Genomic DNA, 26,855 nt, shown 5'->3' with positions numbered 1-26,855 from the left:
TCCCAGGCAATTGAAATAGGTGGCTTTAGGAAAGAAAGAAAGAAAGAAAGAAAGAAAGAAAGAAAGAAAGAAAGAAAGAAAGAAAGAAAGAAAGATTTGCAGGTGACTTGAGGTATTTTGACTTGTGCAAGAATAGTGGAGGACAATGGATTCAGATTTTGAGCCACCTCTCTGATCGTTGCACTAAGACTTATCCCTCTCACATAACAGGGAGGCATCTCAACACCCCCTTCCTCAACAAGGCAGTGCCCCCCCTTGTAAGACACAGACTGTCCTTTTCTTCTGCATGGCTCCTTTGGCTTCTCTTGGAAACATAAGAAGACCCTTGAAGCTGCTTCTGATCCTGAAGGTCAGACGTGGCTATCAGGATGAATAGAGATTTGTGCAAAGATGCAAACCATTAGAATTTTGGACTTCCATTGAAAATAATCTGTTGGGTTTTGTAGGAGAAATGCTTAAGACTCTCCCCCAACCCCCAGCGTCTCCTCTGCTCCCAAGGTGCAGACCTGAGGCTCAGGACCTGGGCTCCATAAGCAGAATGCATATTTATGCACCCATAAGTAGGTGCATAATTATGGCAAGCAGCTGACAGGAAACTCTTGTCACCATTGGCCTAAGCTGCTTAGCAGTGCAGGAGGGCAAAGGGCATCTGGGTGAAGCTGCGATACAACAGTGTCAACAGGGAGGATGTGCATGACCAAGAGCAGCTCAAATTTGTGGAACCCGCCCTTGACGTTGACTCCCCATTGGTTTTCCCCTAGCCTCCCTTAGCAAACAGGCATTCCAGAGTCTTTTCATGTCCATCAATTGTATTTAGGATTTGGGGGCTCCATACGGCTTTAGTCTCAGTTCAGACCTGACCATGGTCATCCATTCCTTAGCTACAGCCACACTTGATTATCATAGTAGGTGGGTCTGAAAACTTCAGCTGGGATATTAACTGGAGTGCTCTCCATTTGGAGCATAGCACTCCAGTTTCTATTGTTGTCTGTCTGTTTCTGGACCCAACATCTGAGGCCCTACTCTGTCCCCTACCCTCCAGCAGCACAAAGGGCGTGCTATGCCTTACTGACTCCCTCACGTTTTATAATTTGGTGAGTAGTGCAGTCTTTCTTGCTCCAGTAGGTGTTTGGCTCTGCATAAGCTGGAATTATGTCTTCTTGTTCTGCATTTTAATTGTTATTTTAAACTCTCATTTTTTGGGGTCTGTTTTAGTTTTGTTGTAAGCCACCTTGAATGATTCTTCACCAAAAAGCAATGGGGTTCAAAGAGCTTATAAAAGAGAAATAATACTTGAATGCATAAATAACTCACCATCAGTGTATACTTTCCAGGCAGGTCTCTGTCCCCAAGGATCTTACAATCTGGATGTTGCAGCTGAAAACAAATGAGAAGACAGAGAGAGAGGGAGTAGAAAGATCCTGGGACTCTTTGACACAACCTCATTCAATCCATCGCCACGCTATGGATTTCCCCCCTGTAGCAGGGAACCTCCATCCATGCTCAAGGCACAATTACCCCACTTTACAAAGACATTGGCAATCCCCCCCATCCGCCTGCCTCACCCCCTCTCATCACCCCCTCTCGCTCTCTGACACATAATGAGTTTGATAAGAAATTGTCTCACTAACAAGATTAGCCATGGGAATCTCGAGTCCCCTCCTCTTCATTTCGTAACATTCCTCATCCTGTTCTGTAATTTTCTGCTGGTATTTGGCGCCTCTGGACCACCTCTGGGAGCTTAAGTTCTCCTTGTGTTTTGACAGTGTGCAGGCTAGGACTTGGCTGCAGGTGCTGGATGAGAGCGGGGAGCCAGTGTGCATCGCTGTTCTGCATGCCCACCTGGGTCCTTGCTGCTGTGAGCCTCATCCCCTCTGAGGAGCTGGAGTACCTGCGTATGTGCTTGCTTCCCTGGAGTTCCTGGGAGTTGGCACCCATTAGCCGCTCCCTCTCTCCCTCCCTCTCTCTGGCTTTTCAAAGCAAGAGGCAGCCTTTATTCTGACACAGGTGTCACCTCAGGCAGGCAAAGCAGCAGAAACATTCAACAATCTGCTTGCTAAATAACATTAACTCAAAGAGGGAGGGAGGGTCTGGTGGAAACCTGCAGAATTTCCTTTGTTTCTCATCTCCCTTGCCTGGGAACTCTGCTGTGAACTCCTGCCTGTATTTGGGGTTTCTTCCTGTATAAGGTAAAGGGACCCCTGACCACTAGGTCCAGTCGTGGCCGACTCTGGGGTTGCGGCACTCATCTCGCTTTATTGGCTGAGGGAGCCGGCATATAACTTCCGGGTCATGTGGCCAGCATGACTAAGCTGCTTCTGGCAAACCAGAGCAGCGCACGGAAACACCATTTACCTTCCCTCCAGAGTGGTACCTATTTATCTACTTGCACTTTGAGGTGCTTTCGAACTGCTAGGTGGGCAGGAGCTGGGACCGAGCAACGGGAGCTCACCCCGTTGCGGGGATTCGAACCGCGACCTTCTGATCGGCAAGTCCTAGGCTCTGTGGTTTAACCCACAGCGCCACCCGCGTTCCTTCTTCCTGTATAGGGCCTGCCTTATTGGTTTCCACGGCCAGTTCTGCGGCATTTTGGAAGATCTCTAGGCTCAGCTTGGCCTGGATGGTGGGCTTCGGACACTCACATGCCTCTTCCTCTTGGCGAGTTTTTGTTTTATTTGTTCATGTTATTTCCTTGGTTGAATTAAAAGTCCTAGGTGTTTTGAGACTCCAGATGTGTTGGAGGTGTCCACTCTTGCATCCTGTTGGCTTCTCAGTCGCTTTTTGGGTGGGCTCAGTGGCAGGGATGGCACTGAGGGCACCCACAGGCCTGTCAGGATTGCGAAGGGAGAAGGTGCAGGAGAGGAGCAGGGAGCAGCAGCAAAGCACTTCAGAGCCCCTGAATGTGTGCTTGAGGACCCTGTAGCACCTTTGAGACTAACCTGTGTCATTCTAATGGAAGATTTTGTGGGCAAGAGTCCACTTCACCATCAAATGCATGGCGTGTCATCCTAAGTTGGCAGGAGGTGTCTGTATACACACACATATGATTGCAGAGGAAAACAGGAAGCAAACAATGCAGTTGGGTGCCGTGGATGCAGAAAGCGCAGCCTGTGACGATTCAGTCTAAATTTAAATGCATGCAAAATAAACAGTGTCCATTTGCAACAGCAGTATTTGGAAATAATACAGCCATCTTCATGTTCTAGGGAACATCAGCCCCCCACCCCCTTCCCTTCACCATCAGGGGCTGACTGCCAGTTTTGTCTGCGGAGCGCCTCCCCCTCTCCCCTCCCCCCTCCTCCCCAGGGATCCCAAGCAGCACCCAAGAGGCAGCAGTGCCTTCATGGTTTGCTGTCCCCGCACATGCTTGGTTGTGGGGTGGGGGTGGGAGGGACCAGGCTTTATTTCAATTCCCTCTGATTATTACATCCTGTGTTCAGCCCTTTCCTCCTCCTCCTTTCCCCTTTTTTCTTCATGCCCGTTTTCATCTCCCTCTCTCAGAAAATCCATTTAAATGCAATTCCATTCTTCAAACCTCTCCTTCATGCATGTCTAATGAATGTCAGGGAAATGCTATTACAATGCAGCCGAGTAGGATCCAATCTTGCAGAGTGTCTACAAGTCATTTGGAGAAAACCCTGGGAGCGCTCCCAGTTTTATTACGGCGTAATTAGAAATAAAATCTCATTGCAATAGTTGAATGAGAGATGGGTGTTAATCCTTTAACGGGGGAAGATAGAGCTGTACTTAGAGAAGAGATTAAGGGCAGGAGGAAAGAGAGCCGGCCAGGCGAGGAGGCACCACCACGGAGAAGGGAAAGCCCAGGGGTGGGGGTGGCGCTGTGGCGGCAGTGGAGGAGGGGAACACATCTTTTCCTTCTGAATTGTGGCTCCGTGTTTCACCTCACCTCGCTGGGGGTGGGGAGCTGATGCTGCGCTTCGGCTGGATGGAGGAAGCGAAGCTTGCGTTGCCCCTCCGCACAGCCATCTTACGGGGCAGACCCTTCCTCCTCAGGTGGATCGCTCCTTTGCGGTTTCATTTTATGTGCATTTTAAAATAATCGCCTCTTGGAGACAAAACTGAGGATGTGAAGCGCAGAACCAAAATGATGCGTGCTATTTACTTTCATGTATTTATTTATTATTTTAAAAAACATAATCATGCTTACTGCTGTTCCTATTTTTCTTGGGGGGGGGGTTATTGCTTTATTACTTCACTTGATGGCTTTTTTTAAAAAAAAATGTACGTAAGTGGACGGGAGACATTCTGTTTTATGGAGCAAATAAATCAAATAAATAAATACTAGGTTTTAAAAAGATTCCTGCAGCTGGATCAGACCAAAGGTTCGCCTAATCCCGCATCCTGTTTCCTTGCACTGGGCAACCAGTGAAGGCCATTGGCCTTTCCTGCTTAGTGACTTTTGGAGGCTGGAGGCAAAATAGAGCAGAGGTTCTTAACCTTTTTTGGGTCTCAGACCCCTTTGAGAATATGACGAAAGACCCCTTCCCCAGCACAAGGCACATAAACACACGCAAGGTTTTGCATACAATTTTGCATTGGGGGGTGGGGAATGGTGCCTAGATTATGGACCCTGCCCTGAAGCCCATCCATGACCCACAGGTTAAGAACCCTGGTATAGAGCCATCATACCAGGGACGCGGGTGGCGCTGTGGGTAAAAGCCTCAGCGCCTAGGGCTTGCCGATCGAAAGGTCGGCGGTTCGAATCCCCGCGGCGGGGTGCGCTCCCGTTGTTCGGTCCCAGCGCCTGCCAACCTAGCAGTTCGAAAGCACCCTTGGGTGCAAGTAGATAAATAGGGACCGCTTACTAGCGGGAAGGTAAACGGCGTTTCCGTGTGCTGCGCTGGCTCACCAGATGCAGCTTTGTCACGCTGGCCACGTGACCCGGAAGTGTCTCCGGACAGCGCTGGCCCCCGGCCTCTTGAGTGAGATGGGCGCACAACCCTAGAGTCTGTCAAGACTGGCCCGTACGGGCAGGGCTACCTTTACCTTTACCTTTTTATAGAGCCATCATGAGTAGTTGCCATCAAGAGCCCTACCACAGATTTGTCAAATCCTCTTCTAAAGCCACCTGAGTTGGGTGTTTAGCGTTGGGGGCCCTTGTAACCTTCTGCTCTCCCTTCGTTCTCTCTTCCTCCCTCCACCCCCCAATCAGTTTATCTCAACAAGACCTGGAGGCTCTATAAACAGTGCCGTGTTTATCCTCGGCGACGGGATATGCAGAAGCTCCTCTGGCGGCTAATTCATAAACGGCGGCGGTTTGTATCGATCCCCCCCCCCCGCAAGCCATTGAAGCCGTGCTGCGTGTAAGGAAACCTGGCCCTGGAGGATGAGGGGGAACTTACCTCATTAGTCTTACGAACTATAAAACATGCTTCCTCTGGCTGCCACGGAGGCTGCGACTCGGATGCCATTGTTTTTATAAATCTATATCGCAGAGCGCAGTAACTGGCAACCCTCATCGATCCTCGTTTCCCCTCCTCTGTATTAGAAGTGGTTGTTGTATACAGGAAGGGCTCAGCCCTTTCGGGGTTTGCGAATCCTCCTCTCTTTGAAGGGGTGGCTGTGTGCTGCGCCTCTCTGGCTCCAGCACTTGTCCGCACTGGATCTGGGGTCACAACCCAGGGTGGTTGCTCAGCGTGGGAGGCTGAAGGCCGGTCGGTGGTGGAGCACGCTTTATTTTAGTTACTTGTTTGAGAAATCGCACTCCTGCTCTTCTCCTGTAAGAGCATGCTAGCTGGATTACAGATATAATTAAAAACAAAACCACAGGTCTCCAACCGCAATCAGATTATAGGATACATAAGGCAAAGATGCTCAGAGTAAAGATGATAAACGCTACTGGTTTTCTAAAAGCAGCTGCTTTATGCTGAGTCAGACTATTACCCCATCTAGCTCAGTGTTGTCTGCACTGACTGGCAGTGGCTTTCCAGGCAGGAGACATTCCCATCTTGAGATGTCACTGGGGCTTGAACCTGGAACTTTCTGCACACCAGACGGATGCTCAGAGAGAGAGAGACCCCCACCATGCCACCTGCCTACATGGGTGTAGCCAGGAATTTTTTTTGGGGGGCAGGACCGAGTTATCTGCAACCAGTTGGTCAGTTACTTAAGTATTTTTATTTGGGGGGGAACAGCTGCCCCCCTCTGCACCCCACCAGCTACATCCATTCCTGCCTAACTTCTGAAGGAAGGCATCCAGAAAATGACAGGCAGGCTTCTATGGGGGAAAGTGGTCCTTTCCATTACACCTGAGGCCCTGCAGGTCATGAGGTACAAGCACCAGAGGGGCAGGGAGAGCCACACAGCAGGGAAACTGATTCTACACCCATTTTACGAATGGGGAAACTGAGGCACAGCGTATATCCGTTGGAAAGGAATAACAGCAGGTGAACTAGCTCCTTGTCAGATTTATTTATTATTTATGATTTTATTCAAGAAAATGCATGTATTTCTTACTAGAACAAAATAATATGATTGCATTTTATCTCTTGAGGGTAGATCAGAGTCAGTCAGTCAGCCAGCCAGCCTTTAATGCGGTCTTCTAGGGGTGGTAGGCTAAGGTGGGGTTATGAGACAACCTTGTTCCCCCAGATTCAAGGGTGACTGATCAGCAAAAGGTTTTCATTTTCCCTCTCTCCTCCCCCCCATCCCTTTTGGTAGAGGGAGTTTGGGCTGATGTTCCTTTTGTAGCAGTGATACTCGGCTGCCAATCCTTTCAGTTCCTTCTCCCATCACTCTAGAGTAGGTCTCTGCTTGATTCCTGTTGAGCGTGGAGCATTGAGCTAGCTGGTGCTGCCAAAGATCTCTCTTGGGTCTTCTCCCTTGAGCTGCTTTTGCTTGCAAAACCCTTCGTGCCTAGAAGAGAGACCTGATGCTGCTGAAAAAGCACCATCAATTAAATGTGCACAAAAAATGGGGAAGGGGGGGGGGAGAGAAGCAGCAATTTGCAAAGCAGCAGTTGCTCATTGCCATAGCAACTACATCCCTCACCTCCACCCTTTCCTTAAAATTCCAGGGCAGCCAAGCTCCCGCGCCCATTGGTTGATAAGAGGTTCTGGGCCGGCTTGTCTGCTGTGTCTGCTGCTGGGATGTCCCTCCCAACCACAATATTTGCCTTCCCTTTGCAATATCTATTGCCAAGACAGAACGAGGCATGCAGACCCACTCTGCCCCTCTCCTATTTGGCTTCCTGCTACTCCCTCCTGGCATGATTTGCTCCTCTGGTTTAAACTCTTGAGGCTGCCTAAGTATTTGGGGAGTTCCAAATGTGTTGCTTACAGGCTAGACCAAGATGCAGCAGGGCATGTGTGAGTGAGAGGAGATCTCCCTTCCTGGTCTCATTTCTCTCTGCACTCTTCTCTACAGGCTGTTTCCAGCACTTCCTTTCCTCCTTGTATGCCAGAGCTGGGTCCTGTACCAGTTTTGTGCTTGGGACCAGTCTCAATCTCTGAGTGACAGATGGGCTCAAAGCAGACGAGGACCACTGAGGTGGCTGCATCTCTTGCCTGCACATGATTACTCGGGGACTAGATAGTATCTGGCCGGGTCAGCCATGGAGCTGCTGCCGCTGCCTGCAAGCCACAGATGAGCCTGCCTTTGTTTGCCTCCTTTAGGCTCCCTCAGGGTCTATTTGTTTTCACAGGCTCCTCAGTAATTTGAGCAAATTATTAACGCAGCAGGATGGATTTCCTTTTAATTGTAATGTGGTTGTTTCAGCGGAGGGCTGGGGTAGTGTGCAGGAGATGTCAGCAAACTTTAGGTTGCTGCTTCCTCTGTTCAGGCTTGTTCTTTGTGCATGATCTGGGGCTCCAAGACCAGAAGTGGCTCTTCTGAATGGTCTCCGGTTGCCATTCATAGAAGGAGGGTGGAAACCAAAATGACTCTGAGGCTGCTGTCATAAGAGGAGAGGGTGGGTGGATGGATGATGAAGCAAGCCCTACAGCTGGTATCTCACCAATGGCAAAACAGTCCATTGGATGGGAGAGAAGGAGCGAGGCGTGTATATGTGAATTTGTGTGCGCGCACACACACAGTAGTTCTTGCTGTCCTCTTTGTGTATCTAGCCAAGGAGGATCCTGCCACCATAAATTTGTTAATAGTTTATTAGTATAGAAGTGGTAAAAAAATCCAGCCTGGTAAGGATGTGCTGTTGCGATATAAGCAGACCTCCAGCCAGCAAGAAAGGAAAATGTGGGTGCCTCCTCCTGGCAGCTGCCTGGGCTCCAAGCAAGAGCTCTGCTTTCTTGCCTTCAGACCACCCTGTAGAAGTTCCAGACCTGCCTATCTTAGCAGTAGTGTGCTGTCTCCCTTTTTTCTTCCCTACTCGTAGCCAGGCAGAGGGGGGGTTGGTTTCTCAGCACATGAGCAAGAACACTAATGTGTTTTCATTCATTTTCTCTATTTATCTCTTTCAGAAAATAGGTTTTTCATTACTTTCTATGGTGGGTTGTACATATCAGACGTCCAGAAGGAAGATGCCTTGTCCACCTATAGGTGTATCACCAAGCACAAGTACAGTGGCGAGACGCGGCAGAGCAATGGAGCCCGACTGTCCGTCTCAGGTATGTCTTGCTGGGCTGTTTCCCAGGTCGCTTAAGCTGGATCTGAACCTTTGTGTCCCTCCCAAGAGAAGAGGGGCATGTGTGATTGGGGCATGTTGGATGGCTTAGGATTGCTCTTGGGATTTGATGGGCCTTATCTTGGTTGGTGAAATAGCTGGTTGTCTGTTCTTGGGCTTTCCACAAGGATGCACTGTAAGGCTCAAGAGCTTCTCCTGTGAAGGCTGCTCCGCTTCTTAATTCCCTCAGGTAAATATGAGAGCCCATGATATAATAAAGAGGAGGCATTGGATTTGTGGAATGTGGCTGCCCCAGTGTCCACTCTGGACTACCAATGCCCTCATGGCTCTCAGAACCACTCTGGGGTGAACATGAGCAGCAGTAAGCAAGTCTGATTGTAGGACAGCCCCAGACCAAACTCTGGTGCTTCCTGGCCATTCCACTGTGTTTGGCATAGAACTCCTTCCCCCTGCCCAACTAGGCAAGAATTGCTTCTGGAAGCCTTAATCTAACCTTGAGTTTCCTTAGTCTAACATAAAATTCAAGGATGTAAATTCAGGCACCTAAAAGAAAATGCCACAACCATGGGCATAGCCAGGATTTTTTTTTGGGGGGGCAGGCTCTTGTTAGTGGGGGCAGAATCTCAGATTTGTATTTATTTAGGGGGATCAGCTGCCCCTCTGCCCCACCCCCCGCCCCCCGCTACACCCATGGCCATAACAACATGCCTGGGTAAAATTCCCTTAGTGTTCCTTAGATTCTGAAAAACCCCCTAAAGGGCTCTCCTTCAGCTGAGCAGACAGGCAGGCCTTTGCCCAAATGAAGGCTAGAGGAAGCCTGGGAGAAAAGAAGCCTTGAGTGTTTTTTGTGTATATGTGGTTGCATTTTCCTAGGGTTGTAGAAGAGCTTGGCAGTGGGCATCCAGGCCCTTGGATGGGTCTCCTACCTTGCCCCAGGCAAGGAGCAGTGCCCTCCCCAGAGCTTGACCTCTTCCTAAGCAGCTCCTCCCCTGTGTGTGGCCCTTAGTTACCTTCTTCTCCTCCCTTCTTCATACCTGGAGCAACTTGAGAGGTTTCTTACTGCCCACCCCAAACCCCACCAAGGTGTATTTCATGTGTGAGTTTTGGTCATTCATCTTCCGCTCTCAATGGTAGCCTGACTAGTGGCTTGTGGATTTCAGAATGTATCGGAAAAAGTTGTGAATGTCACACCAGTTGGGTATGCTCTTGAGGGACTCTTAATAAGTTGGGTGTCCATTTGTCACCAGCTCCTACAGAAGGTGGCCTTTTAGGTAAGAGAGGGTGCAGACATCCTGTCCCTCTTATTTGGAACAATTTCCCAGTATTGGGCTTCCTTCCCCTTTGTTCCCCCAGTGAGAAAACTCAAAAGATCATGTTTGGAGTTCTGTCTGGAGCACCACAGTTCAGAAAGGATACGAACTTGCAAATGGATGCAAATCCATTGAGGAGAGAGGAAAAGACGATTAAGGGGAGGGGAGACTAAGTACTTAAAAGGATTTGAGATTTCCAAGCTTGTATAATGTGCTCCATTCACAGAATTTCAGGGCTTGAGTGCTTGATGGTGAAAGTTCTCCCCCCACCTTTCCCCTTTTTTCCTTTTTTGCTCTCAGACCCTGCAGAATCCATCCCAACCATCCTAGATGGCTTCCAGTCCCGGGAAGCAAAGGCAGGTCAGCTGGTGGAACTTCCATGCATAGCCTCTGGCTACCCTAACCCAGCCATCCGATGGATCAAGGGTGGTCGGCCACTGCCTGCTGACAGTCGATGGACCAAACGTGTCACTGGGCTGACGATCAGTGACCTGCGAGTAGAGGACAGCGGGACGTACATCTGTGAAGTCACAAATACCTTTGGGTCTGCTGAGGTCACCGGGACCCTCACAGTGATAGGTAGGTGGAGGAAGAGCCGGATCTGCAGGCTTCCCATTGAGGCATCAGGTTGTTGGCCCATGAGAGAACAGAGCGCTGGATGAGATGTGCCCTCCTCTGGTCTGATCTACCTTAAAAGATATTCTTATGTACTCCTGTCTGAACAATGACACACCTTATATTTCATAAGATGGGAAGCCTGTGGGAGCTGTGCTCATGTAGTGCAGTTTCACTCTGCTCCAGGGTACAAGGCCAGTGGTGTGGTGCCTCCTTCTCTTGCAGGCATTGGCTAGCTGGCAGGAGGCAGCCCTGGCCTAGGAAAGAAGGTTGCAGACATCATCCATGGGATCTCAGTGCACAGAAGCTCCTTGCATGGATAAGAGTGACACAGCCCAGCACTGGGTTCTGGAGCCCAGTGCCTCGTTCCTTCCTACTCAAAGCCTGGGTGGTGGGAAGTTGTTCCAAGCAAACATTTGCTGCCACCCTCAGATTTCCCACTTTACTTATCTTGAGGGTGAGGGAAGGACTGGTCCTGCTTTGTGCTGGGCTGCTTTTCTTTGTGCTTCCCCTTTCTCCCTCCCGCAATATGCTTCTCTGAGCTGGGGCAGCCAGCGTTTTGCCCAGAAGAAGGGTTCTTTTCACTCTCTCTCTTTTTGCAAGAGAGGTTGCCATGTTCTTGAGCCCCCAACAGTTGCAAATGGAGTGGAGATAGGCAACCCTCTGAAGACCCACTCCCTCCCCTAGATTGGCTCCATGCCTGAGGAGATGAAGGGTCAGAGTTGAGGTGCAGCATGGTGATGTGCCGTGCAAGGAAGTGGTGTTTGCTCCAAGCAGGTCTGTCACACCTTGTATGTCAGCCCTGGTGTGACAGCTCCTTCGTTCTCTAAGTTGACAACTCCTTCATAGCCTGGGAGGGAAACTGATACACCGAGAAGAAACTGCTGGCAGGAGGCGGGGCAGGGGGAGCTCTGTGTGCACCTGCCTTATTACTCAGTGACATTTCTCTGCAGATGGGTGTGTGTGAGAGAGGAGCCTCTGTTTCTCAAGGGCACCCTCAACTTGCCATCTCCTTGCCTGCACTCCCCAATGGAAGGCCTTGGTTGCTCGGGGGCGAAAAATGAAGGCCACTCTGCCTTTCCATTGCTCAGGCAAATGGATGACAGGAAGAAGAGACTGTGGCTGGTCAGAGACAGGCATTGGGATTTCAAGGGGGCATTGCAATGAATCTCTCTCTGTCTTATGGGCTCTGAGCAGCATCTGCTCCCCTCCCCCTGGCCCTGCACCAAGGCAGCCCAGCGCCTTGCACCGCGCCCAGTGATCCCTAGCACCAAGCAATAAACGGCTGGTACTTGCCTTGAGGACTGCTGTCTTTTCAATCCTACCCTGTGTTGGCATCTCTGTGAGCCTTGCATTGTGGTAAATGTTGGAGGGGTGGTGCTGTGGGCCATTAGTGGTATGGCCGCTTACTCTGCATGGTGTCGGCTAGCTGCTCTGAGCATGGACCCTGCTTTTCCCGCAGACCCCCTGCACGTCACCCTCACACCAAAGAAGCTGAAGACCGGCATCGGGAGCACCGTCATCCTCTCATGCACGCTCTTGGGCTCACCAGAATATACTCTCCGCTGGTATCGCAACACAGAGCTGGTGGCACCAGATGACTTCATCTCCATCCGGGGAATCAACAATGAAACGCTGCTCATCACAGCTGCCCAGAAGAGCCATTCAGGAGTCTATCAATGCTTTGCCAGCAGGAAGGCTCAAACTGCTCAGGACTTTGCCATCATTGTGCTGGAGGGTGAGTTTGGCTCCTTGGTGGTTTCAGTATCCTTGACATACTGGGGTGTGTGTGTGTGAGAGAGAGAGAGAATGAGAGCGGGCAAGCGGGCAAGGAGATTCTCTCCTGGCAGGTTGGCTGCCTGATTCCATGTTTTGCTGTGGATGAACATAGCAAAGTAGCTCCTAGGTAGGAAGTAGGAAGTGTTCTTGAAGCTACCAGCATGAGTTTGACCAAACTGCGGGAGGCAGTGGAAGACAGGAGTGCCTGGCGTGCTCTGGTCCATGGGGTCACGAAGAGTCGGACACGACTAAACGACTAAACAACAACAAGGAAGTTAAACTCCAACATATTCAAGTTAGCTTTCTTAGAAGTATTTAAGTCTCTTTCCTCCTCAGATTTCTATTTAGATATATTGATTTAACCATGCTAATTTTATGTCTCCCAATCCTACTGAAATTCTCTCTTTTTTTAAAAAAAAAAATATTTATTACTTTTCCAACAATTTAAACACCACAAAAAAAGAACAATACAATACAGAGACACTACATAACACTAACACATTAAACTAACAAAACAAAACAAAAACAGTTTAAAACACATCAAACAATTTCAATATCTTATCTTTCATTCACTTATTTCCACGACCTCCTCACATCTCCCTTTCCTCCAATCCTACTGAAATTCTCTAAGGGTTTATAAGTATTTGGGGGGCATCATAGGGTTGCGTAACACTACAGAAGGTGTGTGGGCAGAGAGGAAGTTTTCTGCAGCTGCCACAACTAGGTCCAGCCAGTGAAGTGGAATGTCCAGAGATTATGGGAAGAATCAAAAGGGAGGACTTATTCACACAGCAGGAGCATATAGCTAAACTTTGGCATTCACTGTCGTGAGATGTGGTGGGAGCCACAGGCTTAGATGATTATAAAGGGGCTGTTAGGCATCGAAGAAACTTGGAGGTCTGTTACTTGCTACTACAGTCATACCTCGGGATAAATACGCTTCAGGTTGAACGCTTTCGGGTTGCGCTCCGCGGCGACCCGGAAGTAACGGAGCATGTTACTTCCGGGTTTCGCCACTCGCGCATGTGCGTGACATCATTTTGACTGTCCGGGCATGCGCGGAAGCGGGGAAACGTGACCCGTGCACGTGCAGACACGCTGTCATGTCTTACGTTCTGTTCGGGATGTGAATGGGGCTCCGGAATGGATCCCGTTCGCATCCCGAGGTACCACTGATACCCTCTTTCAGAGGTTATGTTTGATGGTGGTCAACCTGGAGCAACAGTTAGAGAGGTCTATTGCATTCAGACTCTGCTTGCAAGCTTCCTGATGGCCACTGGACTAGGTGGTCCCCCTTAGGTCCAATCCATCAGTACAGCTGCTTGTATGTTCTTATAGCTAGGGAGTGCTAGAAGAAGGCAGCCATTCGGCAAGCAGGGCCTGTGCATTTCTGCAGCTGGCAGGTGATGTATAGGACATCGCTCCAGGAACTCGATGGCACGCTTAGGAACATAGGAAGATGTCCCATCTAACTCAGTATTGTCTACACTGCACTGACTTGTCAGTGTTTCTCCAGGGTTTCAGGCATGGGTCCCTCCCAGCCCTACCTCGAGATGCTGCCAGGGCTTAAATGTGGGACCTTCCGCAGGCAAAGCAGTAGCTCTAGCACTGAACTGCAATGCTTCCCCTCTTCTCCTACTTGAGGCTCAAATGTAGGGAGGGGAAGAGAGGGAGAATTCCCTGAGATATCCACTGCAAAATGTGGTGGCTGGAGCTCCCCCACAGGCCTTGGACAAGGTTGCAGGATTTGACCTACTCAACTTGGCTAGAAGGTTCAGAATTCTCCAGCTTTTCTGTTGCTGAAGATATGTGGGTGGGAGGGGAAATGGGTGCTCAGACTTGCCCTCACCCCTTCATCTAAACTCCCTCCCCCTGTTGTGGGCCTCTCTTAGATGGGACCCCCCGGATCATCTCATCCTTCAGTGAAAAGGTGGTGAACCCAGGCGAACAGTTCTCCTTGATGTGCGCTGCCAAGGGGGCCCCTCCGCCCACGGTCACTTGGGCACTGGATGACGAGCCCATTCAGAGGGACAGCAGCCACCGCACCAACCAGTACACCATGTCAGATGGCACCACCGTCAGCCACATGAACGTGACAAGCCCGCAGATCAAGGATGGAGGGGTGTACCGTTGTGCCGCGCGGAACTCGGTGGGCAGCGCCGAATACCAAGCGCGAATAAACGTAAGAGGTGCCTGTCTACTTTTAAATATCAGAATAGGTTCTTCTTGCATTGGGTTTTGGTTCTGGTTTGGTAGAATGTCCCCTTTGTTCTTTGTGGCTCCCCACCCCCACCCACCCACCCCCTCTTATTTTCTCTGCAGTGTTGTTTGGCAACAAGACAATCCAGCAGTTTACAGAGTAAAGGGTTGCTAGAGGATGGTGGAATTCCTGGCCACCAGGACAGTTTTGCAGGGATCCCAGCATATATATTGGTGATTTTATATTTTGACATGTTACAAGTTATGGAAGCTCCAGGAAGGCAAAGGGATTTAGAGAGATGGCAGGGAAAGCCCTAGATAGCTTAGGACAGGCTTCCTCAACCTTAGCCCTCCAGATGTTTTGAGACTACAGTTGCCATCATCCCTGACCACTGGTCCTGCTAGCTAGGGATCATGGGAGTTGTAGGCCAAAAACATCTGGAGTACTGAGGTTGAGGAAGCCTGGCTTAGGACCAGACTACACAAAATGGCAAACACTTACCCAAACCTTAACAGCCTCTTTGGAGGCCCTGATCCTGACCAGATGAAATGGAGCAGGTGACCAAGGAAAAGGCCTTTTTCACTTCTGATATGGATTAGCCTCCCCAGAGAGGCTTGCCTGGCACCTTCTCCATGGTCTTTTCAGTGTCAAGTGAAGACCTTTTTATTCATCAAGTATGTATTAAATCCGAGCTTTAAGTTGCTTTCTGCTACCTCTGTTGTAAGGAAGTTTTTTTTGCTGACTTTTATTATTGATTTTAACTATTATTCAAAGTTTATTTAATATTACTTTGAAGGCAGCTAGAGAATATTTATTGATTGGCAGCTATATAAATTAAACAAAGTATCCTAAAAACATATTTAAAGGGCTCTGTAAGCACAGTGGCAGATTTCTTGGTCATTAAAGAACTCAACAGACACTGGTAATAAAAAAAAAGAACTAATCAAAACCCAACTTTTCCTAACCAAGGCATTGCCTTGAGGGCATATCCTGGCAGCCTCCACTGTGAGTTCTCCATATTCTACATAGAACTCAAGGTCACTTTGGGCAGATACGGTGGGTGGAAAGGGCAGATTATACCCTTTCCAGCAACAAGTAAGTTTCTATATGCTGGGAAAATAGGAGATCACTGTAAGAGAACATGTCCATATCATGCTGTGCATCCTGTTCTGTGGGCACTTGAGTCTCACAAGGGAAGCTGGCAGCAACTGATGAAGTCAAGTAATAATATGCCAGGAGAAACCAAGTCAATAAAGTCTAGTCGCGATAGGGAGTCCAGGCATGGGATACAAGGGCAGATCAAGGCAGGAAAAGTCCACTTAGAAGCTTTCCTGTGCAGAGGGCAGAGGAAAACAAGACCTCTATTAGCTTCAGTTGAACCCTGCTGGTTGAAGGTCTCTCCTACTGAAATAGCGGTAGGAAGATATCCCACCAGGGAACCAAACCCTTGTGCTTGCTGAGAAGACGTGTAGTGTGGGTTGCTCCACCTCCCGAAAGTTGCTCCCCTATGAAGAAAGGTTGCAGCTTTCAGGACTTTTTAGTTTAGAGAAAAGGTGAGTGAGAAGTAACATGATAGAAGCTTATGCAATTATGCATGCCATGGACAAAGTGGATAAAGTTTGTACCCCTCTCTCTTAATGCTAGTACTCGTGATTCATCAAGAGAATCTGAATGTTGGAAGATTCAGTTCCTAGTTAAACTATAGAACTTGCTTCCTCAACAGGCTGTGATGGCCACCAATTTGGATGGCTTTGAAAGAGGATTAGACAAATTCATGGAAGAAAGCTCTATATCCACGATCTGCCTCCACAGTCAAATACAATATGCTTCTAAATACCAGTTGCCAGACATTGCAGGAGGGGAGAGTTCTCTTGGGCTCAGGTTCTGCTTGCAGGTTTCCTACAGGCATCTGGTTGACCACTTTGAGGACAGGATGCTGGACCAGATGGGCCCTTGGCCTGATCCAGCGGCAGGCTCTTCTTATGCCCTTATGCAGTCTTGACTTCTGTAAGCCTGGAGGTATTGCTGTGGACTCATCCTCTGAGTCTGAGGATGGTGAAAGGGCCGAGTCCTTTGGCTGAAGGGGCCCTCAAGACGGAACTGAACGTTGCAAGGTATTAGGGTTGGGGCTGTGGCACTGTGTGGGTCTTTTTGCCCCATGGATAGCAGGGCCCTCAGAAGATGTGTACAGGTTTAATGGAAAGCCATTTTGTGATGTTCTCCACTCAGCCACCCAGGCTCCACCTTCTGCCAATTACTGAGCCTCCAGTTCTGTCTTCTACGTGCAAAAGCCTTTTGCCTTTGGAATTCACCTAGCTTGCTCCTTTCCTCCCCCTCCTCCCTCTCTTTAGGCCCCCCCAGCATCCGCGCAATGAAGAACATTACAGCCGTGGCAGGAAGGGACACTTTCATCAACTGCAGGGTGATTGGCTACCCATATTATTCCATCAAATGGTACAAGGACTCACTGCTCCTGCCTGACAACCACCGGCAAGTGGTCTTTGAAAATGGCACTCTCAAGCTTATGGATGTCCAGAAGGGGATGGATGAAGGGGAGTACCTATGCAGTGTCCTCATTCAGCCACAGCTTTCAATCAGCCAGAGTGTCCATGTCACTGTGAAAGGTGAGTGGCTGGAGGCAGGAGCCACAGCAGGGCTGGTGGATCTCCAGCCCCCTCCCAGTGCTGTCCACGTCCCTCTAGTCCAAGCAATGGCTCAGCCAGCTCCTGGAGAGTTGGACATGCTGCGGCTATGGTTGTGCCTTCTCTGATGGTAGGCAGTCACAGCTGAAAGGATGGGATTCAAAACTAGGATCAGGCGTTGCTGTGCAGTTGCCTGGTCTAAGGGGAGCCTGAAGACAGCAGGACCTTGGCCAAGCCAAGTAGGATTCTCAGGCTCAGATGTTGGCTGTGGGATGTTGGTCTTTTGAACCAGCTACCAAACCCTTCTCTGGCACTGGAGGGCTTTGAGAGGGAACTGCCTCCTCTCAGATGTAAGCAAGTGAAGACAGAGGCTTCTTCCAGGCTTTGCTGTTGGGTGTGTTCCAGGAGCTCAGCTGAATGGGAAACCGCAAACTATACAGCCCTGTTGAAAGGGCCTCACTCTTTAAGAGGGTTGGACTAGCACCTGGGAGAGCCAGATTCGGTTCCCCCGCAGCTGTGAAGCTTCCTGGGTGACTGTGATGGACCAGCCCATGTGTCTCAGGCCAGCGTAGTGATGGAAGAGATCCATGTTTGCCACACTGAGCTCCTTGGAAGGAGGGGTCAAAATCTGATAATAGATAAATAACAATGCCCAGGGCAATTTGACTGGGCAACCTGGGCACACTACACTGTTGATTCTGTTGCCCTCCTTTGCAACCCAGCCTGCTGAAGAGTCATCCCATCAGTCTCTACTCCAGTAGTCTTTGTGTTTGGCATGCCAGAGGCGTCTGTGTTGACCCATCCTCCCTGTGTGCAGTGTGACCTTGTGGTTCACTTCCTGCCACCAATATCTCCTCTGAGCTGCCCCAGGTTGGTGGAATGGGGATGGGAATGCAAGGATCATCTTTGTCTCCCAGGGAAGAGGGACACCCCCCTCTGATAAAGGCAAGTGAGCTGGGCAGAGAGAACCATGTGGGGTTTGTGTTCCTGCCCTGCCCACACATTAGTTCGGTTACTGGCCTAGGTGCGCCCCCCCCCCCCAGGCTGTCGCCAGCCCTGGAGTATCCATTTCCCCTGACAAGCAGCGGAGCAGAATGTACAGTGTAAACATACCAGATTAAAACATCTAACCTTTGCTCAGAGCACCTTTGTTGGTGGTTTTCAGTGTGTAGCTCTTAAAAAAATAATCCTCTCTGTCTTCCAAGCACGCAGAACATCTTAAAAGCTTCTCCAGCCCATCAATTATTCAGCCCCATTCAGGGAGCCATCAGCCCTAATGAATTGCAGTAGTGGAGAATCCCGTCCTTTCCATCCCAGTGACTTGCTGAGATTGAGCCTCCATCTCAGGTGCTGCCCTCTTTAAAGGTTCGCAAACAGGGTAGCTTGAGCGAGGTGTCTGCTCTGTGTGGATGTTGCCTCCCTTTCCCACGTGCTGCTGCCCTGCTCAGTTTATGAAGGGTGCAAAGTGTCCTGGAGACAGGCAGGAGGCTGCATGGGCTGGGGAGGGCACTGGTTGTTGTGAGAACTTGCTGCAGCAGCAGCAGCATGGTTTAGCTCTTACAAGCCCTCTCTTGCTTAGGATGGTGCTTCCGCTGGACCCAGAGATGGCTCTGACAGCTCCTTCAGCTTGTCTGGATGTGTGTGTGTGTCTTGGTGCCAGCAGACCTCGATGCCTGTGCTTACACACTGGAAAACCAGCCAAGATGTTCTTGGGTTTTTTTATTTAAAAAATAAATAAAATCCCCCCAGCGCTCCCCCTCTAGTTTTCCTCCAAGGAGCTTAGATTAGCTTACAAATGATTCTTCAGAGCCCGCCTCCCTTCACTACAGCAACTGGAGCCTCTTTTTTTCAGGGCGAGCTTTGTTGTCAGCAGAGTGGCACTCGGCAGTTTTGTTCTCAGAATCTTTGGGGTTTCTTCCCTGGTTTCAGAAGGCAGTTGAGGCGTTGTCTTTTCTCGGACACTTGCTCCTGCCCTCCTCTCCCCAGGAACCTTTTCGGGCTGATCTTTACATAAGTGAGGATGGTGCTGAGCAGAGGCTTTGCTTGGAAGCCCGGAAGCCCCTTGCTCTGTGCGAACTGCTGCAAGGGTGCAAGGCTGTTCTGCAGGGAAGAGGGTTTTGTGGGAGGGGCAAAAGGACAAAGCACCCGGCTGCCTTCCTCTCTCCCAGATGGGAGAGCAGGAGGAAGTCCCTGCCTTTGGAACTAGCAGAGGCAAGGGAGCGACTAGTATTCATGACTGGAGTAGCACAGGGATGAAAGAACCTCAGTTGGCAGGGGAGGCAGGACTGGTGAGAACGCCCACGCCCAAAGCTGGGAGGCTAACACAGCAGACGTCTCTGTTTGTTTGGGCCCCTTAAAGATCAAGGGTGATTTACTGGCTGGCAGGGCTGAGTTGTAAATGTGGCATCTGCTGCCGACGCTGCACTCAGGTCAGTAGCTGATCCTCAGCGCCTTCAATTCACTTGCTTTGCTGCTTGTTTAAGATGCCCCCCCCCCCCCGCACTTAAGAGCAGCGAGAACTGTCCTTTGCTACTTTAGGAGATGGCTCACTTCACACCCCCTTTTGCCACCCCAGTCAGTGGCATGGTCTGAGGTAGGGCTTCAAATCTTTCTTGGTCCAATGACCATGAGGGCAGTGTCCCCAGCTTACTTTGAAGCTTTGGGCAGAACCACCAGTGGTCTCTGCTTGTCAGGAGTTGCCTTCCTACTTTGCTTGAGTGCCTGCCATCAATGTTTCTTTGAGGGAATCAAGTGCATCTAGTATTCCTAGGTGGCTCCTGGGGCTCCCAACTGAGAGCCATTCTGGCCACTGGAGGAACCAGTTCCAAGTCCTTTTGCAATGGCATTAGTGGGAGTATTAAGGCTGCTGCAGAAGAGAATGAATTCTCTTCCTGATGGGGTGTGAGGAAAGCCGACTGTTGCTTCGCAGATCTGATCTCTTTGCATGCCTGCTGCTCACCTGGCAAGAGTGTTCAAAGTGCTCCACGTTCTTTTATCTTGTGGAACCCCTTTCAAGTGGGTGAGTACTGCGGGCTGAAAGAGAAAAAAGAGTTTGAGAGGAGTGATGAAGAGTTAGTGGAGTGCAAGAAACTAAGAGGCCACTCAGTGAACCAGGAGACACCTCTACCCATCCGTCCAAATATCTGTCCTGAGCTCACTGGGATGGTGGCCAGAAAGAGACACTACTCACCACTACAGCCTTGTCATACTCCCCACACTCCCCACCTTTAAAAACACACACACACACACACACACACACACACACACACACACACACAGAAAGGAAATACGGCCAGTTGACTTATAAATTCATCCTTTCTTCACATGGGGAGCTGAGGGTAAGGAATTCCTCAGGGCTTTGCAGAGTCTCCTGGGACTAACTTCTGTTCTCCTTGGAGGCTGAGCTGGACGAAATCTCCTTTTTCTTGGCTTCCCAGTCATTTGGGAACAGGTGTGATCAATGCGCTCCTCTCATTGGCAGTCCCGCCTCTCATCCAGCCCTTCGAATTCCCTCCGGCCTCCATCGGCCAGCTCCTGTACATCCCATGCGTGGTCTCCTCGGGTGACATGCCCATCCGCATCACGTGGAGGAAAGACGGGCAGGTGATCCTTTCCGGCTCCGGCGTCACCATCGAGAGCAAGGAGTTCATGAGCTCCCTGCAGATCTCCAGCGTCTCCCTCAAGCACAACGGCAACTACACTTGCATTGCCACCAACGATGCTGCCACCGTCAGCCGTGAGCGGCAGCTCATTGTTCGAGGTGAGTAGCTGGCCCCTGGGCTTTGATGTGCTGAGGTTCAGGAGCCACTGGCAGAGTTGCCCAGTGCGGGGTGATCGTCACCCTTTGGCTGTGCTCCCCATCTGATCTCAAAGGTGAGTGGAGAAAATGTCCTGTGGAAAGCTGTGAGGGCCATACAAAGTGCCAGTTGGGGTGGGAAAACTGGCTTCGTGAACTGAGTGGAAGGTGGTGGTTTAAGTCCTCTAGTGAAGGAAAGAAAAGTCCAGTTCTGTGGTGCAGGAGAGGAGCAAAGGTGCATCACGAGGCTTCTCTGCCCACAAAAGCGGACCGAACTATCAGGCAGCTGGAGCACCTGCCCTGTATGGAAGAGCTTCAGCATTTGAGGCTTTGACTTTATGGAAAGTGGGAGAAGTTTTCCTTCCTTCAGTCTGGCCCATCCAGTGAAATCAATTGGAGTAGAGGGGGCAGGAGTGGGGGATGAGCTCAGGAAGTTTCCCTTGCCTTATTCCAGGCCAGGCTCTTTGTCCATCTAGCTCAGCTTGTTCCGCTCTGGCTGGCAGCAGTGGCTCTCCAGGATGGTCTCAGGCAGTGAGAGCAGTCTTCCTCAGAACCTGCTGCTAATGTGAACCTTTTAATTGGGAATAAGTACTTCCTCACAATTGATCTATGCAGCTCGCTGCCCCAGAGGTGATGGCCACTAGCCACTCGTTTAGACAGTTTTAAAAGGGGATTAGACAACTCATGGAGGAGAAGGAAGGAAGGCAGGCGGGCGGGTCTGTCAGCAGCTGTTAGTCATGATGGCTGCATGGAACCTGCTGGGCCAGAGGCAGCAGGCCCCTGAATGCCACTTGCTGGGGGCTGAACTGTGCTTGTGTGCGCACATGTGAGCCTCTGCTTCCTCCAAGTCCTGCTTGAGGGTTTTCTGTCAGTGTCTGGTTGGCCACTGTGGGGAACAGGATATGCTCTCTTTACATTCTTCTGAGGGCAAAAGACTCCCAAAGGGCACAGAAGCACAACCCTTGGTGCCCCAGACATGCACTGCCTGCATAAGCCAGGCCAGTCCATTCACTGCCTGAAGAGCTGGGAGTGTCGATTTCTCAAGGGGGAACCATCATAGCCATCTTTTGATAGCTCCTTAGTGAATAACAGATGTCCGAAGCAGAAAGAGAGGGGGGCATTTAACAGAGGGGGGAAGCTAGGAGAGCCACCTTGTACCCTTGCTTGCACAACTGTTGCACAAGAGCCCTGCAGTGTTGACCAGTGGCATCTTAACTACCTGGTAATTGCTGCCATCACTCCCTGTCAAGTTTACAGCACCCAAATGGGAGGGAAACCTGCTCAAGGGTACTTGGGATCCTGAGACAACACACCTGATGTTTCCCAGCCAGATCCTGTCAGTTTACTCAGGGAGCAAAGCTAGCAGTCAGAGCATGTTCTCTGTCTGTCTGTCTGTCTGTCTGTCTGTTTTTCTCCACCTTCACCTCCCCACCCTGCAAGAGACCAAAGCAGCCTGTTGTTCTTTAACAACTCCAACCTTACACTCCCGTAGCATTAATCAAATGACACAGGCACAGGAGGGATAACCAGAATCCTAGAGGTTGGGAAAACACACTTCAGACCCCAACAGCCCACCTATATGAGATTTATTGAGAACAGAAGGAAAGGAGGAAGACAAGTGGACAAAGCAGAATGAAAATAAAATGTGCTCTTTTAGTTTGAATCTAGTTACTTGCAAAAAGGCTTCTTGCCTCCTCATGCATTACACGGCATAGTTGGTCAGTTGCAGGTTTTCTGATGGTCAGTGATGGAGGATGGAACGTGAGGGACAAAAAGCTACACAACACAGCTCGCTTTTAAGGTTTGATCAGCACCTGACTCTTTTCAATCAATCAGAGTGCATGTCATGTTCATCAGATAAAGGGGAATAACACATTTGGGGATAGGGGACATGGCTGACTCCCCCCAACTAGCAGATATGGATATTGCTGGTGTAAATCATCATCAGGATTTCTCAAACTTTCTGCCAGATGAACTTTTTCTGGGCTTGTAAATTCAGGATCTGGTTTGGGATACCTGCTTGCTTTGCTCAGCATTAATGGAGGGCAGGAGAACAGATCTTTTTCTCCACAGGGGGCATTGCAAATCGAAGCCTGGTGACCCAGAGAGAGGCATTCCCCCATTACTGTGCAGGGTCAAATGTCAACCAAGTTCAGGGAAAGGGGTAAAATATCCATTCAGAGTGCAGGTGATGCACTCCCAACTAGCAAGCAGGGTGATTGGTGTATGTGTACTCTGAATGGGGGAATTTATGCCAGACCCAAGATAGAACCCCAAATCTCCAGTAGTATTAAGCTCACATTTAACCAGTTTGCTAGCCAGAATATTGTAAGGCCTTTGTCAAGTGTTTGGCGGAAATCAAGATAAATTATGTCCACGACATTCCTACCATCCACTAAGCTAGTAACCCAGTCAAAAGCAGGTTAGAGTAGCTTGGCAAACCATGCTGGCTTTTCTGTACTTCATTTTTAAAGGCAAGCCACCTACAGCATGCTAGAGAAATAAATAATGCCAAATTATCAGAACTCTGGTATGTTAGAAGGCAACAACAGCAGTAGCCCCAATTCATCCAGCAATATTGTTATTCTCTAGTAACCTTCTGAGTCAAGAAGAAGCTTCAGGTTGGCCACTGTGAGAGCAGAGCATTGGACTAGATTGGCTCCTCTTGGACCAGTCGAGCTACAGCCAGGCTCTTCTGATGTTCTTACCTATCGTGCTTCGGAAACTCTGGATCTACCCTCCCATATCCAAGCACATGACAACAGTTTTGTGGTGACTCTGTGACTTATCCCTCCACACTTCTGTAGAGGTGCCTCTTGCTGTACATGCACACATATATGTGCCAACTAAAGAGGAGAGTGGAGTATTGCGTGATGTCTTCTTCACAATAACTTTCTAACCTCTTAGATGCTTTTGGATTCTTCTGGTGTTTTTCAAAAATGAAAGCTTAAGGTCACCCAGGTGTTGAGTTCTGCAAAAGCAGAAAAGGCATTACCCAAGAGGTGGTTACATCTTGTCTTTCAGACCAGTTAGGAGCTTTGAGGGCATGGGACTAGGGTGTGTGTGCATGTGGAAAGGAAAAGAAAAGAAAGACATGTCAGCAGTGGGTGGTGAGCTTGCTGTTCCTGGTGGTACTTATCTTTGGCACTCCTTCTCCACAGTCCCTCCTCGCTTTGTTGTCCAACCCAACAATCAGGATGGAATCTATGGCAAAGCAGGGGTGTTGAACTGCTCTGTGGATGGATACCCCCCTCCCAAAGTCATGTGGAAACATGCTAAAGGTATGTTGCTGGATATTTCCTTGCGATATTGCCCCCATGCATTCTCCCTTCAGGTTTGCTAATGGGAAGCCTGTACTGGTGGGGATTGAAACCATCCAACACATCTTCTCTAGGGGGCATGCTCAGGTATAGCAGCTGCTATGTGCAAGGGACAGAGGGGTGTTCAGCTCTGCCCAGTGTTGGACGTGTTTAAGGGCCAGTGAGAGAGATTGTGCAGGCTCTGCTAGGCACAGCACAGAGGATCTCCAGAGGACCCCATGGCATCTCTGGGTCAACCAAAAGCACTTACAGCATCTCTCACCCTTCTCTTTCCTCCCAGGCAGTGGGAACCCCCAGCAATACCACCCAGTCCCCCTCACCGGCCGCATCCAGATCCTGCCCAACAGCTCACTGCTCATCCGGCATGTTTTAGAAGAGGACATCGGCTATTACCTGTGCCAGGCCAGCAATGGAGTCGGTACAGACATCAGCAAGTCCATGTTCCTTACGGTGAAAAGTGAGTATGCCGGCTGGGCCTGTTCACCTGTCAGGGGTCTCAGTCCAAATAGATGCAGGTCTTCCGCAGGCCTTCTGCCTGGCCTTGGGCAGGACAGCCTGAGATTGCCTTCTCCCTCCATTGAAAATGGGTGCCAGTACTCTACCTTGGTGCCCATCAAGGGGCGAGGGCTGCTCCTGCCCCTGAGGTGCTGTGGAGGCATCTGATTAACGTAGGACTCTGAAACTCCATCCCTGGTCTCCTGAGGGTCAGGCTGGCATTGGGCACTTCCTGCACTGTCTGGCAGTCCTGACTTCTCGAACCCAGGAAGCTCCTTGTACCCAGCCCTGTCCCTCCCACTGGCTCTTTGCTAAGTTTACCTGCTTCCCTCCACGTGAACCCTGCACTGCTGCCTCTGCCAATGTCCTCCGTCTGCTGGCAGCTGCCTCTGCCTCTCTGGCTGCGAGCCAAGGGCTTGTCGCGGTGGGCCCCGCGTGTCTTGGCAGATTGGCGGCCTCTATATCCTCTGATTGCCGCCTGTGTTTGCACTGTGAGCTCCTTTATCATCACTTGCGGAGCTTGAGCTCTCCTCTGTGGGCTCCCGGCAGTCGATGTGCAAGGAATGGAGCGCTGGATTGATTCCTGTTCCCTTGGGGACCTGATTCCCTCACACGATCAAAAAACACTTTGTCCTTAATAAAAGCAGGCAATCAATCTACATCGTGGTGGCTCAGAGAGGAGGCAGGGCAGCCGTCTTGCTAATTCCCCACACGGTGGCCTGGAAGTGTTGTTAAGCAACCTCGTTCGTGATCGGATTCTGCCTGGGCCACCCTCGGCAGAGTCAGCAGTTTCCAGCTTCTCTCAGAGCTGCTGTAGTGAAGATAGGAGGACCCAAAGGCTGGGGGAGGCCTCTTAGGTGCAGAAAGGGGTGTTGGGTTCAGGAATTGGCCCTTCAGCAGCAGTGGGGAAAATGCCATCCTGTGACAACAAGCTTCAGCTGCTTAATGGGGCTCTCTGGATAGCGGGCAGAGGGAGGTGAAGGCTGGTGTGCATGAAAAGCAGGGGCCGCAGCTCAGACAGGTCCCTAAACAGGTGACCTTTTGCATCTTTTACTTGGTAAAATATCCAGGTACCAAGTCAAGGAAGGGGAAGGAGTGGCCCTTGGCTTCTTAACCCCTTTCAGGGTCACTTACTAGGCAGAGGGGAAACATGGATGGGATTGCTGTAAATGAGAGGGCCAGGCCTTTGAGTGACCCTGTTGCTGGATTTCATTTGTTACATGTTCTCTGTCCTTTTTGCTGTTGCTTTTATCATTTAGGCACTGTGTGGTTTTATTGTACTGCTTTATTTTTTTCTCTGGACACTGCCTTGGGAGAGGCATTGGATCTGAAGGCATCCAGGGCCATTTTGACTGGCCTTCCAGGTCTCTGGTCCGTAGGGCTGCTGCCGCCCAGTTCACACTTCCCTTGTGAGCAGTGCCCTGCAGACTCTCCTCTCTTGGGCAAAGGCCCAGGCCCACCACTCCCTTGCTCAGGAGCTCCCCCTAGTCAGCAGGTGCACAAGGCAGGGTGTGCCTGGAGAGGTGCCCTCACTACTCTGTAAGCATAACTGATTGCTTCCATGCAATTTGAATTAATCTCATGCTTCAGGTGAAATGCAGCTAATCAGTGTAGACAAGAAGCTGAAATGGGTGCAATCAAATTAACATCACAGAGCTGGCACTTCAGAAAGCCCACCCTCTTCCCCTCCTTCCCCGTCCTCTGTTGCTGTTTCCATTTTCTTGCCGTTCCAGCCTGGGCTCAGGATGGAAGAACACCCAGAGCTGTGACAATTCCCTTTGTAGCCGCCTTATCTCAGCCCACCAAATGGGATCAGCCTCTTGTCTGCATCATGTTAACAAGGCACAGAAAGGAAGAGCTTGAAAGGAGAACAACGTTTTGCTTGGCGGGTGTGAAGGGAAGTGCTCTGGCGAGTGCCCTTTGCGGAGAGAGCTTTTACGGTGGGGATGGCCTGGTCCATTTCGGCCCGTGTTGCCTCATAATTGTTGGCATGGTTTCAAAATGGAAACCTCGCTGAGTGTGCTGCAAAACCCAACTCTCCTGGAAAGCAGACAAGTGAAGGGCTCCTTTCTGGGTGTTCATCCCTCTGTCCATTAACA

At 50.1% G+C, this 26,855-nt stretch overlaps 1 protein-coding gene across 4 annotated transcripts in view; it reads left to right on the top strand.

Moving 5' to 3' along the window:
* The window catches only part of DSCAML1 (DS cell adhesion molecule like 1), a 172,722-nt gene that overhangs the window by 106,847 nt on the left and 39,020 nt on the right, over positions 1 to 26,855 (top strand). For 2 of the 4 annotated variants that reach the window (XM_028708714.2, XM_077919677.1), the window contains 8 exons: positions 8,436 to 8,582; positions 10,210 to 10,488; positions 11,987 to 12,262; positions 14,196 to 14,492; positions 16,855 to 17,127; positions 20,627 to 20,905; positions 24,103 to 24,222; positions 24,542 to 24,718. In XM_028708714.2, the coding sequence (XP_028564547.2) occupies positions 8,436 to 8,582; positions 10,210 to 10,488; positions 11,987 to 12,262; positions 14,196 to 14,492; positions 16,855 to 17,127; positions 20,627 to 20,905; positions 24,103 to 24,222; positions 24,542 to 24,718 (1,848 nt within the window). Of the gene's footprint in view, positions 1 to 8,435; positions 8,583 to 10,209; positions 10,489 to 11,986; positions 12,263 to 14,195; positions 14,493 to 16,854; positions 17,128 to 20,626; positions 20,906 to 24,102; positions 24,223 to 24,541; positions 24,719 to 26,855 lie in introns of those variants that run through there. The other 2 variants (XM_077919679.1, XM_077919678.1) reach the window with 2 other exon arrangements.

The sequence above is a fragment of the Podarcis muralis genome, chromosome 15 (assembly GCF_964188315.1).
Source record: "Podarcis muralis chromosome 15, rPodMur119.hap1.1, whole genome shotgun sequence".
NCBI classification, from domain to species: Eukaryota; Metazoa; Chordata; class Lepidosauria; order Squamata; family Lacertidae; genus Podarcis; species Podarcis muralis.
This window is presented reverse-complemented; position numbering and strand designations above follow the sequence as displayed.